Source organism: Ciconia boyciana, chromosome 8 (assembly GCF_034638445.1).
Source record: "Ciconia boyciana chromosome 8, ASM3463844v1, whole genome shotgun sequence".
NCBI lineage: Eukaryota > Metazoa > Chordata > Aves > Ciconiiformes > Ciconiidae > Ciconia > Ciconia boyciana.
The window spans coordinates 53209814-53225864 of record NC_132941.1 but is presented as its reverse complement, the minus strand read 5'-3'; the positions used below and the strand labels follow the sequence as shown (position 1 = coordinate 53225864).

Sequence of the window (16051 nt, the reverse complement as noted above, 5' to 3'; positions counted from 1 at the left end):
ATCACCTCCCTGTCCTCCATGTGCTCTAGCATAGCTTCTAGGAGGATCTGTTCCATGACCTTCCCAGGCACAGAGGTGAGGCTGACAGGTTGGACCAACAGCAGTGCTATTTGGACACCATGTTTCAAGCACAGCCTAACAGTGCTCTGATATAGTTAAAGGGTTCACTTGTATAGCAAAGAAAAACTTAAATTGATTTCAGTACATTAAGCAAGTCTGTCATAATTTAATGCTTTGGTGGGTGCTGGGAATATATTGAAAAATTCATCACAACTGCACCTAGACCAAATGGTAGGTTAATTATTTTGAAGTCTCTGGTTGTAATGGAGTGCTCTGTTGTGCCATAAAAGTTCATATAAATTCTGATTTATTCCAGAGGCTGTTTTAATTCATACCAGATGCATAAACTAATTTAAAGGGGAGGGAGGGAAATGGGCAGGAAAACTTGCCTCTAGAAATTGAGTCAACCTTGTCATGGAGTTCACAGGCCCAATGGCTTCAGAAAGCTATTAACCAATGCTTGCTACTTCTACTCAAATTTCTGAAATTTGAGAACGTTCATTCAGGAAGTGGCACTAAATCTGTCTTACGCTGCTATACCAAAGTAGGAAAGCTAACTGTGTTGCCTTAAGCCGGGCTGAATTAGGTTTTATTCTCTTTGCTCTGTTAGTTAGCTTGATTAAGTTAATATTCCTTTGTGTTGGATCAGTAAATTACATGTATCTGTCAAAAAAAAATTTCCTTTGCCAAGAGCCTGTTTGGAATCCTCTTGCTATCAAAGCTTCCATACTGATGTTTTTCCAAGCAGCAAACTTTTTATAAGAAGTAATTTATTTTTAGTTTTGTTTGTTTTTATTTCACACTAACAACTGAGAACCTTCTCTCCCAGTGAAAGAATGTCTTTTCAGCAGCTCAGCTTATTCTGGCAGCACTGTGGGTGATTAAGAGCTTTCAGAGAGAATTAACCATCTTCATAGACTTCCTCCTGCCCTCACTCGAGACAGGTTAGAGAATTAGTTGAAGAAGGTGCTTCAGCGTGATTATCCAATAGCTTTAAAATACAAATAGCAAGTGAAGCTTTCTAACTATCAGTAGTGACTACTACTACCTTATTTATGGTAAGCTCATAGCTGTCCATGACAAATAAACATATAGAGCTAGTTTACTGGTCTGTTAAGTGCTTTACTGATTTCTTGATATGTAGGAAAATATCTTGTGAGTTAAAATGCATGGGACAAGGATCAGAAGGAGCTACTTCTATTCTTTGTTTTATTTCACACTTCCTTGTTAGTTTTCCAGAATCATGCTTTTGGAAAATTGGGTGCCAAAGCCTTGTTACAAGGTTTGACTCGCATATAAAACAAGTTGCAATGCCAAAGAAGGCAATCTAGAACTGCAAGCTTTGTCCCCCTTCCTTCCAAGACTGTTGATGTTGGAGGAGCCAGTCTGTCTGGTCTCCTGCAGCCACATACGCCTGTCCAGAAGGCAGTGCTGTGGAAAGGAAAAAAAACAGAGAGAGGGAAATACATTACAGGTTATGACATGGAGACATTAACTCCACTGGAAGACTATTACATGGTAGTGGTGTCAGTTTATTGATAAAACAAGGCTTGTTTGCTCCTATCTATATCCTGATTATTACAGACACTGTGGGCAATACCTTTCTATGTTGTTGATAGACTCCCTACTGGCTAAAGTTTGTGGTGATGCGTCTTTTGTCTTGCACCATCTTCCATTGCCAGGGGAGTGTATTGTAATATAATCTAATGTAATTAAGACATATGATGCTTAAAATTTCAAGCAGTATCTTTAAGAAAAATTCTGTAATTCTTTCTTATTGGTAAATGTGTTATCTTGGGATGTTAGATCTTAACGCTTGTACAAGTAATATTTCAGGAACTGCTAAACTTCTGGAAGTTCAGAGGAATTCTAGCTCTCTCAATTTTGTTTCAAAACTACTTTTTAAAATTGGAATTGTACTTGCCTTGTATATAAGACCTACAGGACATGTAGTGCCCTTACGGACATTTGTTGCAGCAGGTAGCATCTAAACTTACAGGACTTCACATGAGCAGCAGCAGAAGGTAGTTTATTAGGAAAGACTGAAAATGCTTACCCTACTTTGATTTTTAATAGAATCACCAGGTAGGAAGTGGATCCAAACTGACCTTATCTTACTGTGTGATAGTTTTCTAACAGCTGTGAAGTTGATATCAATACACATTTTTTCAGGAGCCTTTTTTGTCTTTCAGTGATGTATTTTGGTCTTGGTGATAGTTTTTGTCGTTACTGGTATTGAAAACTTTCTTTTAATTATATATTTTTAAAAAGTCTATGGGTGAGTTTCATTTTTAGAATCTTTACTCCATGTTATCTATAACCAAAGGCTTTACTCTCCAGCTCACTAAGATCTACTTGTATAATAAGATATTGGGTTGGTTTGTTTTTAATTTAAAATGTTGTATGTGGCCTTGGGTAATTAAAAACATTTCTTGAAATACGGTGTTTTTAACTGTATCATGCTGGAATTGCCTCTGCTGATCATGAAAAATTGAATAATACTCATTTGTCCTGTAGGTTGTTGACTCAAACACAGATGAGTTCAATTCAGATGATAGAGGTTGTTACAAACCCAGCTGTTAACTCTGCTCCTCCTACAAGTTGCTTTCTCTGTGGCAGGGATAGCTCACCCATTAAGCAATTCTTTAACAGCCACAGTTTGTAGCCTGATTTATTTCAGTAAACCAATGGTGACTTTAAGTTGTTTTAATGTACTGGGTTGGCAACTCTTAACAGCTCAGGAGCAGCTTCGTTTGTAATTCATCAGTGCTAGTATAGTACTGGCCATCTTTAGAGAAGAGTGAATGCCTGGTATGATATTTAAGCTGCCTGTATTGGTGGCTAAATATTCTGTTTCTGATTTGCAGCTAACTTTAGAAAGAATCTTTGCAGTGGTCTGCCTGCAGTTGCAGAGTAGTTGCAGACAACTGCTGGCAAGATACCTTTTCTATGTCTCCAAACAATTAATCTCAAATGAAGGCAGTTTTCTCTGAGAGCCTTGGTTGTTAATCACATCTGGAGAAAAGACAAGAAACATTAAAACAGATACTTTTCTTTGGGGTTTCCATTTCACTGGGATTGGAAGAAGACCAATTCTTGATCATTTACCATTTTTGAAAAAGGTACAGGTGAACACAGGAATAGGAGCCAAGAAATTTATTGGCCAGGGCTGATTGTGTTGAACAAATCACTCGGATGTTAAATGGGGAGCTGTTCTAACAAGGCTACTAGGTAGGCTGCTTGGGAGGGAAGAAAGAAAGTGGGCTTGGTTTTGGGTGGTGGTGTTGTTGGGAAGGCTGCCAATTTTCCTTGGTTTCCCTTCTTTCACTTTTAGGATAATACCTTGCTGAGCTCACAAGATAACTCTGAGCATTATGAACTTGGTTTAATTCTCACTACAGTCAGGAAAACTAACATTGATAGCAGTAGGTGACAGCCTTATTTTAATAGGTTAGTGTCTAGAATAATCTCAAATTGAGGCTTTTGTTTATTTGTATTTAGATCACTACTGTGTAAACTTTAGATTTTTGCCTTTGAAACAGAATTGTTTTCCCAAGAAGTGGTCCAAATAGCAGAACATAATTCTATTTTTGTTTTTGATTATGCCTTTATAGCCTTTCTTTGGAGTTATTTTATAGAGAGGTAAAAATAGAATACATATATGTAATAAACTTGTGGACCAGATGCTTCTCTTGCCTCTTTTCTCCTGTAGCAGGATTGAATTCTTGCACTACAGCAACTGTAAACTCATTACACTGCATTTAAAACAAAATGCAGAAAGGGATGACCTTTTGCTAGGACTCTGTATTGTTTGTATTGCTAAGCCTTATCACTGTTTTTCAGCAAAAGCCAGTTTAATCCTTAAACATTTGTACATATAGTATCTGTTCAGAGTTGTCTATTGTTAGCTATCTGTGTTCTCATTGATTATAATGCTGTGCATCTCCATAATGCCTGCTATTTGCCCCTTGGATCTTCTTCATTGTACTGGGTAGCTGTTATCTTCCTTGCTGATAGCGTATCACCAATGGTACCAGTTAGGAGCTGAAAACACTTCCAGCAAAATGGAAAGTTCCACTTTCGCCAGGATGACTCACTAGTTAATTAACCCCTGGGATATTCTGCCTGGCATAGAGAGGCTTCCTGTCCCAACTTAAAGTTATGGGAAGATACTGTTATATAGCAAACAAGAAAATGATTGGAAGAATTTTATCTGCCTTGTAAGAATTATGTTTTCTAATACTGTCAATCTGCCTGAAACAAGCTTGGAAACTAACTGAAAAATAGATACTTTGGAAAGGGTTGCTCCTCTGACTTAACATCTTCCTTTGCTATGGGAGCAAAAAGACAACTGCTGTTAACACCACGAGAAGAATGGACTTGTAATAGGCATGTGTAGAGGCAAGCAGTACAGGAGGCAGTAAATATCTTTTCCTCCTAGCAGGCCACAAGCTTTTGGCTTTAAATAGGTCACTGTTCAAATATAGCTACCAAGTGGCCACTTGGGAGGGAAGGAAGGAAATGGGCTTGGTTTTGGGTGGTGGCAGGGGCTAGGAGGGCTGTTGGGACCATGAAGAGGCAAGGGGAGATTGCCCTGCAGAATGCGCTTCATGTGCCTGTCAGACATTGCTGAGAGTGAGCGGCTGGAGTATGGTTTCACTGTCCCAGACTGGTGTGGATGAAGTGGCTGTAACTCCTGATTTCAGCAGATTTGTCCTGTGAACTTCAAGAAATCTTGCGATGCCTTCATAGTGCTGGAGGCGTAATTTACTTTTTATCAAGGAATCTTTGCCAGATCTGTAAGATGAAACTTAGTGTGTCTGTAGCAGACTTGAACCAAGCAGAGTGGTTCTGTACATGAAGATAGATGCGATGAGTGTAAATTTCTCCAGTGAAGAGCCTGTTACAAGGCCTGGGAGCTAGAAGGAAGCTCCAGAATTTGAGATTTAACTCCCAGTAGTTTCTGAGACAGAGAGAGAGAGCTTTTGCTGCAGAAATCCTTCTCCCTTCAGGACAGGGAAGGAGTAAAAGATTTGGGGAGATGCCTCATTAAAGCTAGAAGTGTTGTTTGGACTTCTGGCTAGTGATCTGTTAACGTTTGGGCATTTCAGACTTGACAACTGTTTACTGAAATACCAAAATGCAGATATTTTTAATCTGCAGTGATGCTGCTTCATTGATTTCCCCTCAGATGTACACACGTGCAGGGGTGACTTCTGCATTTTACTCCCATGAATGGCTGTTCATGCAAAATACAAAAAGTTAGACAGGCTTGTTACCCAATTCTCTCTTTTTGGCTTGTTAGCTCAGTCTGCCATCTGTCTAGGAGGAAAAAATGGGTGCTGAGCTATGACGGACTTTGCAATCATGCAGAGTAAGTTGGGCATGGTGCAGAAAGGAATATTACTTTGTATAAAAGATGATCTTAGAGAACACCACTGTGATTGTATCCATGTTTCTTGTCAGGGGAGAAGTGCCACTAAAAGTCAATAGTTGGGGGACTGTAGCACCATTAAGGACAAAGTTGTACCTTAAAAGTTCCTGTTTGCGGGTGGGAGACAGGATGACACTGACCAGTAGTGCTTCTCTTTATTCCAACTCATTACATGTTAACCTTGATTGACTACAGTGTGTATGTTTATCGATTGATGTGTGAACTCTTCTAATTCACCATGACCTTTGTTGGGCTAAATTTATTTTTTCTTTCTTTTTTTTTTTCCTTTTTTATAGAAGCTATAAAAAGCACAGTAGCATAGGGACAATGCAGGCAACTTTGTACTAGAGACTGCAAGCAAAAAGAGAGGGATGGGGAAGACTAATTTTGTTATGAAAATGAGCATGCTAAGTAAAATACAGGTTCAAACCATGTGTTTGCTTGGGAAAGTTTATGGTCTAAATTTGACATAGACTATAGCAAGCAACCAGAGAACTGCCATATGGAGGAATAGCAGCTTTGCATTATTAAGTTCATACAGTTAACAGCTTAGTTTATAAATTTCTACTGAGCAGTGTCTGCAATTCAGCAGTAGAAAAAGTGTGCTTCTTGGAGGCTTGAGTGAGAAAAGGATGGTGAGAAGCATTTGAGTAGACATTGCATGTGCAAAAGGGATAGGTTGGGAAATGCTGCCTGTGGTGGGGAGAGGGACATAAATCCAGGTGTAAACAAAACTATTTAGTTTGTTACTCGAAGGTGAAGTGACTGGTGGAACTGACTAAATCAAATACTTTCAACATCTTGCAAAACAAATGACCAGTCTAAGGAAGGTCAAAGTATCACTAACCTTTTGTTGTTAAAAAATAAAAAAGAATTTGGAAATTAATATAATTGTCATCTGCAGTTCTTTTCACAGTGTAGAGTAGATGTCAGCAACGCTCTAGCATGTTGTGCTACACTCTGTTTTTCTGTCCCAAATTAAAGTTTAAGTGTGAAAATGGAAATCATGCAGAATCCAAGCTCTGTTGTTTCTCAAGGAAGCAAGATGCTATCATGATATTCATGGCATGTTGCCTCTACATCAGTAGCTAGAAGTGTCTCCTGCAGACTACAGAGATTGCTGGCAACCTGTAGCAGGGAGCTGCTCCCTCTCAGGAGGCTGTAACTGCCAAATCTCATCCCTGTGACGCACTATTCAAAATCAGTCCACTTACCACCTTTGCCCTACAGCTCTAAGTGGATGACACCCATTCGAGGGTGACCCGGAAAGCTTTATGGGAACAATTTAGCTATCCATACAGGAGAAGCTAATAAAAAGTATATTCAGCTTCCAGATCTCTACAAGGATCCTTTCTGAATTGAGTGCTGTTTGGTGGGGTGTGGTGGGAGTTTTTTGTGGGTTTTGTTTTGTTTTTGTTTGGTTTGGTTTTTTTGTTTGGTTTTTTGACGTCAACTCTGTGATAAGCAGAGAATTGGCTCTGGTAATGGCAGAAGATAGCAGGCACTAAACAGGGAAATCTGAAGAGGTAAAAGGGGAAAGTAACAATTACAAAGTTATTGGAGACTGTATGCCCAAAATAGAGAAGGGCTAGTTGCTTTTGTTTTATATGAAATAAGCCTGCCCCCCACCACCACAATAAAGCACAGGATTAACAATGAGGAGAATATCTTAGGGAAGGGAAAGAAAATTATAGGGGTGGAAAAATAATCAAGTGTACACAAAGTAACCAATTAGTATCCCACAGTCCTGCTCTTTTAAAGAAGTGTGTATTTGGTTCTCCAATTATGGGTCCATAGAGGAGAAATCCCTGAAAGTCTATTTCATTTGAAGGAGCTGGGCAAAATGCTGTTGCTGCGGAGTCTCAGTAATTCATGGAAATCATCAGTATTGATATTTTGAATATTTCACGTGGTGACACAAAGGTAACATTGTATTAGATAAGTTCCTGTGTCTCTTCATCAGCTCTGCTGTGTTATTATCTGCAAAATCACAAGCTGTTTTTTCATTCAGTTGGAACATAAGCGAACAGTGCTTTACCTGTGGAGAAAATAATTACGAGTTCTTCTGTGTTCACAGGTTTTGAATGCAGTCTGAGTGCAAAAAGTATGAAGAAGAGACACCTTCTCTGCATTGGGGAATGGATCCTGTATTTTCTGCATTTGCAAGACTCTATATTAAAGATATAAAAGAAATGAGAGAATCTAAACAAGTGCCAGGTGTGTACTTATATGTGCTGATTATGATGCACACAGAATTATAATTGATTAATGTTGTGCTTTTTATCCGGGGATTGCAGAATGCTTCACGAACACCCATAAAGTAATTTTGCATGCCCCTAAGCTAAGTGTCATTAGTATCTTTAACAGTTCTGAGAACAACAGGTTGAGATATATGTGAAAAATAAAATGCATTCATTCTAATGTCTTTTCCTCTCATATATATATATATATATATATATATATATATCTCATATATATATATATATATCATATATATATAGATACAGAACCTCTTTTACATTAAGGTAATGTTGTGTTTCCTCTGTGTGGTAGTGCTTGTTATATTGTGATAAAGTGAATTCTAAAAATGCTGGTCCTTTCTGGCCATATGTGTTACATCTTTCCACTGTCTCTACAACATTTGAGAAAGATTTTATGCCTCTTGCAAAATTTTGACAGTTGATGACATTGCTGGGTATATGTGTTTTGCTTTTTCCTCTGAATATTAATATAAAACAGATACAGGTTTTGAGGTTTTCTCTGCTTAATTTCTAGATATGATAGATATATGGCATTCTTCATACATTTGAACAACCTTATTGTAAATTCTGGCATCTGTGCTGAATCTTATACTACACCTTTTATTTCCTAACCATTGTTGGAAATTGTATGCTTTGTGGTCTGTTTCCTCCTGGTCTTCAGCCAATATCACCCACATGTGTACATTGTCTAAAGCAACATGTGTCTGACCTTGAATTTCTGTTTTCACTACGAAGACTTTAAATAGACTACAGTATGTTTTCTGCTGTAGAAGGATTCCTTACTCCAAACTGAAGCTTGACAAGGTGCAAGATTACCAGGGAGGAACCCAAGCAACTTAGAATTAATGAGGAAAAGCAGTAAATCCTAAGCAGAATGTGGGGGTTTTTGTTTGGTTTTGGTGTTTTGTTTGGTTTTTTCTTTGTTCTCCACAGAGACAAGGTACATCTCTGTGGCTTTTTGAATATGCTCTGCCTTGTAGGTTTTCTTATTATTTATTTTTCTTTAACAGCAAGGATAACAGCAGTGCTATTCTTACAGAAATGAAGGACTGGTGGTGTTTTTGCTCTTCTTGCAACCATTTTTATGTACGTAGGGACTTCACAAACTGCAAAGCTCAGTATATATAACTCTTTGTTATTTAACATGATGGGAGACTTCTGTCTTAAATCCATTGTAAGAATTAGGCTACAGTCTGTTGTTGATGTTTATACTAGAGTGAGTAGTACTTGGAGGCCTTTTTAAAGTGTGCAGTCTTATAGTAGTACCAGTGTAGCAAATGCATCTGGTAAAAACTGTTCCTGCTTCAATTAGAGACATTTTAATTGTTTTCAAACAAAATACAAAACAATTAAATGTCAGCAGAATAGGATTGTAGTTTGGACTTGAACATTAGTACATACACACACAAAAATATACTCAGAAGAATTAAACTTATAAACATCAACAAGCGTTTCACAAGAGCAGGAACAGTCCTAGAAAGTACAATCCTGTTCTCTTCCCACCCCCCCCACCCCTAAATTACCTAAATTTCCCTTCTCACTTCCCTTCCTGTTCTTTTACTTAAGTGAGTTGTCTTCTGCTTCAGGAACTCTTTCAGTTTTGTTATTACTTTTTTTCGAAGATGATCCTAAGGAAGTGGTATCTGTCATGTCAAGATATCAGCCTTTAAAATTGGTGCATGCGAGCTTTCTCCACTTCCTGTGCATCTGATGTTTTGCACAACTAATCTTGCTTACAATCCTGTATCATTTTCTAAACCAGACTTTAAAGAAAATGAAATTTTCTTTAAGAAAATTTGTCATAGAAAAATGTTTGTCATAGAACAAACATTCTGAATTTTGTTCATTCTCCTGGAGCTGTGTATATACTAAACCAGACATCTTTCAATGTATCTTATGTATTGGCAACAAATGATAGCACAACAGAAACACTAAAAAGATATCTTTGGAGGAAGAAAGAAGGTAGGTGTTTGCTGTCAATGTTTCCTGCCTTTTAATGGGTTTGTTAAAGACCAGCTGAAGCTAAGTATATGATTGGCTGTAAATCAGTCATTAAGTAATGGCAATTAAGAATGAATGAGTGCAAAACAAGGAGTTGTAACTAGGAGGGATGGAAAGAAACACAGACTGGATGTCAGGAAAAACATCCTTAGAATGACATCTGCTAAACTGTGGAGCAGCCTTCCCAGGAAAAAGGTGGGATGCCCTTCACTGGGATTGTCTATATCCTGACTGTACAGATTGCCAGGAATTTACTGTACGGAATGGTCTTGCATTGGCCCTGAGGAAATGGACTGAATGACCTAATAAGTTTTTTCTTTCCATTTTTAAGCATTAGGATTTGATGCCACAATGACTAATCCCTTAAAACAACACAGAGGAAAGCAGTAAACCTGGCCAATTACTCTCCTGCTATAAATGGTGACAAGAAGGCTGGAAAACGTCCCAGATAAAAACATCAATTGTGTTGTCTTAGAGGCCTTGAAATGAGAGTGGGTGTCAAACTCGGTGGTAACACATAATCACATCATGGATATGAGCTTTTCTCAGAGTTGTTATGCACCACTGCATTGACAGCTTATCAACAAGTGAGGGAAGCTACAAATAAATAGCATAAAAGGACGTAATAATAGTTAAAGCCATGGCAAACAGCTTAGTGCTCAATAATGCTGGTAAAGACATGACCAGAACTTGCCCTAGAGATCTCTATATCTATAGCCCCCTATATCGCTGCTGTGACTTCCTGTTGTGGTAGCAGCATGTTAATGTATGTGTTATTTACTGGGTTACTAGGAGCTTGACTGAATGTGCTTGCACATAGCTTCAAATGTTTAGTATATTATTATTGCTACCAATATGAACATAATTTGAACAAATAAGCTGGCAGGAGAAACAATTTACACCTTGAAGTTGTCAAGTTCAACAACTTTTAATAGTATAAATATAGCTTCATCTTTCAAATGAATTAACGTAGTTTCTCAGAGTAAGGGTGGAGTTCTATGTGATTTATGGGGATGGAGAGAACCAGTTTTATCTGGTCTCTGCAATTTGCCAAAACTCAGCTTACTAACTGGGAAATGAACATAATAATATGTTGCTTGTTTGCACAGTCAAGAGCTTGGAGTCTCTGCTCCACAGACTTACCCTGAAACTGACCCAGACCTTCTTTTATAGAGATTTTGTAAGGTTTAGTGAATAATTATATACACTGGGAGCATCTCCATTGAGGGTTTCTATAGCAGTGTTTATTGGTGTCCTGGTAAATAGAATGAGAGAAAAGTGGACAGACCTGCTAAATGTTCTCTATGCCAGACCTGACCAGTGACTGCATGATTAGTATAGCCAGCTCTCAGATGACAGCGACAGATGCATCCTCAAAACATTGCAGTGGATTTTTATGAGCAAAACTTCTGGTTATGAGCTGCTTGGCTGATCACCTGTGATTTCTTCTCAAACTTCGGGTTTTTGTCTGTCTTACGTGAAGAAAGTTAATTCCAGGCTCATTTAAGGCTGCCAGCTATGTAGGACAAGTTATCTTTGGATTTTGGTTTTGATTTTTCTTTTTTTCTACAGAACATTTTTCTGACTGCTTTGCTTCAGTGTTTCTCTTTCCCTTTGTGAGAATAAGACTTGCTACTGTGTATGGAGCCAAATGTTCCCTTCTGAGTCCCTTGAGTTATCTAGTTTTCAGAGGACAGTTATTGAACATCCCAGATGGCATATTTCAGTAAAGCAGCAGTATTCAAAAACTGAACAAAACACATTGACTGAAAATTAGCCAGCCCAGGATATATCTGGAGCTTATTGCCCTATTCTCCTCCTGCTAGTGGACTGTGAAACTTCAGTGTATAATGTTTACATCTGTGTTTAACAACACTTGTCACTTTCTTGAAAGGGATTACAGCATGTGGCAACCTCAGTGCTGTCAAAGTCCACTGGGTTCTGTTTCCTCACTGTTTCCTGGACATGTTTTTACATGTTATTCTGATTCAAGTCATCTGTATAGATGCACAAAAATAGCTTTGAAGGGATGTTTTTAGACAGTGTTATTTCAGAAACTGAAGTTCAGGATACCATCCACAATGACTGTATAGTGTACTCCACAATCTAAGAGGGTTGTTTCTCTCCCCCTGCCCCCCATGGCTCCTGTTCTTTTAGAAATGAAAGACAGAATTATGTTAGTTTTCCTTTTGGAGGCTCTGCCTCTAATCAGGAACAGCTGCATTGTGAGAAGCTTCCATTGTGTTCTATTATTTATTCTGAAGCCTGATGAAGATGTAAAAAAATCAAAACAAAAAACAACAAAAAACCACACAAACTAAAACCCCCAAACAAACAAAAAAACCCAACCCAAAATGAAACAACAAAACAAAAAACTAAAAAAGCCCTAACATGTGCAGCAAACAAACTGTTTTTCAGATCCAAATGTGCAAGAAAACAAGAGGTTAATAAAGTTCCAACTTCTGGTATCCTAAGTAGAGCTGATACTTCTTTCTTCTAGTGTTCCTAGTCCTCACTGATCCAGGTTTTTTTTTCACATGACTAGGCACTGTATAAGTTAAGATATATTAAATATGTAAGAAAGTATGATTACTGACAAATGTGACTATGTAGGGTAGGATGTGGAAAGAAATAGTTACACTTATCAAGAATGTTCTGTGTTTAGGTATATTCTTTTATAACGGACATCCAGTAAGACAGGTGGATGTTGTCGGGATAGTGGTTCAGACGAAAGAGCGAGATGCCTTTTATAATTATGGAGGTAAGAAAAGTTTCTTTCTTTCTTGCACTTATCAGCCTTCTAATCTTAGTTACCGTTAGAACTTAAAGGTTGCTTTATTTGATCATTGTCTGTTCTTGAAACAACTGTGCTCTTATCCTAATATAATGTATATCTGCAGCTGAGATTACTTAACAAATTTAGGGAAGCTACTGTTTATCTCCACTTCAAAAGTAGAGAAACAAATAGTTAAAATGGATTAAGTGATTAATTTGGGGTCATCTAGCAAATCTTAATTTTGGTTATTGCTTTGCCACTGGATTCTACCATCTTCCTCTCATATATATATATATATATATATATATATATGCAGTTCCTTTGGTCAGATATAAAAGGATTTAACAGTGCCTGCAAATGGGAAGTCACTTCTTCCTTTTTTGAACCTTAGAAATCCCTTCTGACTTTTTGTATGTTTTGTCGTATCTTAGAGCCAGCTTTTAATAGCAGTCAGGAGCTTGTTTATATTTAGATGCGTAAGTCTTAGCAAATCTAACTCAAGCATCATAGTACCAGTCCTTGCCAACACCAGCTGGGAGTTGTCTCCTCCCTATTGCTTTTCCCAATATTCAGACTATTTTATTAACATGGAAACATCTGATTGTCATTTTGTTCAGCTGTCTTTTTCATCTGGAGGAAAAGCAGAGTGGAGTAGTGATGGTGTGGCAAGTTTCAAAAGGTGGGGGAGGTCATCTCACAGTAGGAAGGGGGAGCCAAACGCATAGATCTTATTGAAGCACTTGAAGGACTCAAGTCCAGTGTCTTCCTCTGCCATGAGTTTCCGCATGATGGAGGTAAGGCATGGAGTGCCTCTTCTTACCCAATTCCCTCACCTATAAAATGGAGTTAGCAGCAATTCCCTGACTCACAGGAGTATTGTGAAGATACAGTTGAAAACTTAACCAGGTCCTAGCTTCCACAACACCTGCACTTGCATCATACTGCTGCAGAGCAGCATTAACTGTTAGTGCATATAGCATACCCTGCACTGGATGCGGCTCCTTAGAGTTGACTCTGTGCTCTATAGAAATGTCCCTGGAAGTTTCTTAGAGTGGATATTTTCTTTTTTTTAAAGTCTAATTTCTGGTTGTTATTACCCTGCCATTATGCTAAATAATGAGTTGACAGTAAATATTTTGAAGCACAAGTTTCTCTGGCACTTGAAGTAGCACAGGCTAAACAAGCACCTAAATTAAGAGGCGGAGATGTAATGGATGATGTAACGAAGTGTTGAAACATAAACTGAATGTCAGCTGCTATTCTTTTATTGCACTAGTATGCAAATGCAGTTATCACTTCATGAGAACAGAGGAAGACACAATCAAAATGACCAAGGCAAAAACAACTCTGTGGGCAAGGGTTTCCCATGTTGCTCTCAGCATTAGTTCAGATGTAATCTTGTTGGAAATGTTTGATTGGGGCAGAAAATGGAGGAATAGAAATAAAAAGAAACTGCAGAGTAGTGGAATTAAGGCCTTGGTGTTAGATCAGCTGACCTTTAAGTACAGCTCTCGGTTAGCCTGGTTTCCTGCTGTCCTGTTTCCTGCTGTCACATCCAACTCCACTCTTTGTTCCAGCAGTTCCTGGTTTGAGCTTTCAGGCTACCTGCCAGGGTGCCCCTCCCCAGTCTGCCCTCCCGTTCAGGCAGGCTGACTCCACCAGCATAAAATTGTAACGTCTTAGACAGTTTCCTGCTTGTAACTTCTTGCATTTCTCAGTTCAACAGACTCTGATTGGTGAGTCACAGAGCAGGCGTTGCATCAGTTGGAGTGTCGCACACTGCTCAGTACTTGCTCACTTTCCATCTGCTTAAAAGTGACTTACAAAGAAATTCCCCCTTTGTACTTTTTCTCTGATAGAGAACTGAAATGTCTTTGTGTCACTGCCACTGTCTCCCCCCCCCATTTCCTATCTGTCTACTTCAGAATACACACCACTCATTTTAAGAGAATCTTAGGTCCTCTCTTTGCTGAAACCCATACAGCTAGAACTCGTGACAAAATAATAACTGTAAAAGAGAGTGAACTGACTCTTTCCTGGCTTTAAAAAAAAAAAAAATTACATGCTGTGTAAAACCTGATTTTGACAGTTTGATTTGGTTGTTTATTGCTAGTATGATCAATTAGGAGAATGATATCTAATTAAAGTGTAGCTTTGAACAAGCTCATGTTTTAGCTAATGCACCTTTCTGACCTCTTTTTTCTTTCTTTTTTAACAAAACCAAATGTCACGTGGTTTTCCTTATACTTCAGAACTGTTTTGAAAGGCTGAAAAGCACTTGCCTTAAAAACAAACAAACAAAAAATCTCACCAGGATCTCAGTAGGCTCATGCAGACCCTACAAGAACCATAACCTTTTTGTTATAAAGAAATAAAAATGAAAACAATTATCTCATTTACCAGGTAGCTTTGAGAGTGCTACCCCTCAAATAGTTAATGTAAGAGTCAAAAAACCCAAACAAACAAAATAAAACAGAAAAACCCAAAAAACAAACCCACAGAAAACCAAGCAAACAAAAGTTTAAACCCAAGGAGATGAGGAAGGGCGGCACAGGGAGCACAGGAAGTTTTCAAAAGCTTGTAGACCCCTTGAGTGCATTTAAAATAGATTAACATTCTCCTGTCTAATTAGAATACAATTGCAAGAGTTCTCATTCATCTGTGCTTCAGGAGTTATTTGTCTTTTTGCTCAAAGCTTTTATTTGTGAACTGGGAAAACTTTGTTTCGGAACCTTGCTCCCTGTGTGGTCAAGAACAGGTCAGTCTCTCCAGGACTCCAGCTGTTAAATTGATGAGGAGGAGTCTGGCCTCCTAATCATTCAGTCTTGTTTGTTTTGTTTCTAAGCCCTTCTTAGGAAGCATGTCTGTTGCAGTTGGTGCAACAGCCAGTTGCAAGCTGGAACATCTAGAAGCTGCAGTAATGTGAAGGTGAAATGTCATCTGCCCTGTTTCTTATTGCCATTGCTGGCTTGCATGAATGGCTTGCCATGGTATATGAGGGCTCTGACTCCTACTAAAATAGTTGCTTTTTGTCTATACCAAGGCGAGGAAATCCTACCAGCTAGGTCATTATCTATGCTCTGGTACAAAATTAAAGGTGCTGAAATAGCTGCCGTTTTGAGCTGAAACAGCAGCTCAAAAGGGGGACAGCAATGAGATGAGCATACTTTTGTGATGGAATTTGGAATTGCCTGCATCTTATAAATACTGTACGTTTGTTATTAGGAAAGTGCAGCTAAGCCACTAGGAAACAGGAAGGCAATGATTTGAAATTGGACCCCCCAAATAGGGAGATTGTTTCAAAACACGTGAGACAATGCAAAGGCATTTTGCTTTGATGCTATGGTTCCCAGAGGAAACAGACTGCAGGTACCAATTAGTACCTTCCTGGTAAACATTGCTATTACTTTTGTAGTCATGGGTTTGGTTTAAGGAGCAGAAGAAAATTGCAGATTCCAACTTGTGAAGAGTGGAAGCTCAGTCTTGGAGATGGCTACATTCAAGGAGCAAGGTGCTTGG

The 16051-nt window shown here is 38.5% G+C and overlaps 1 protein-coding gene across 4 annotated transcripts in view; it reads left to right on the top strand.

Moving 5' to 3' along the window:
* The window catches only part of STN1 (STN1 subunit of CST complex), a 48507-nt gene that overhangs the window by 10673 nt on the left and 21783 nt on the right, over positions 1 to 16051 (top strand). For 3 of the 4 annotated variants that reach the window (XM_072871620.1, XM_072871622.1, XM_072871623.1), the window contains 2 exons: positions 7572 to 7711; positions 12422 to 12517. In XM_072871620.1, the coding sequence (XP_072727721.1) occupies positions 7579 to 7711; positions 12422 to 12517 (229 nt within the window). In that variant the 5' untranslated portion in view covers positions 7572 to 7578. The remainder of the gene's footprint in view (positions 1 to 7571; positions 7712 to 12421; positions 12518 to 16051) is intronic. The other variant, XM_072871624.1, reaches the window with a different exon arrangement.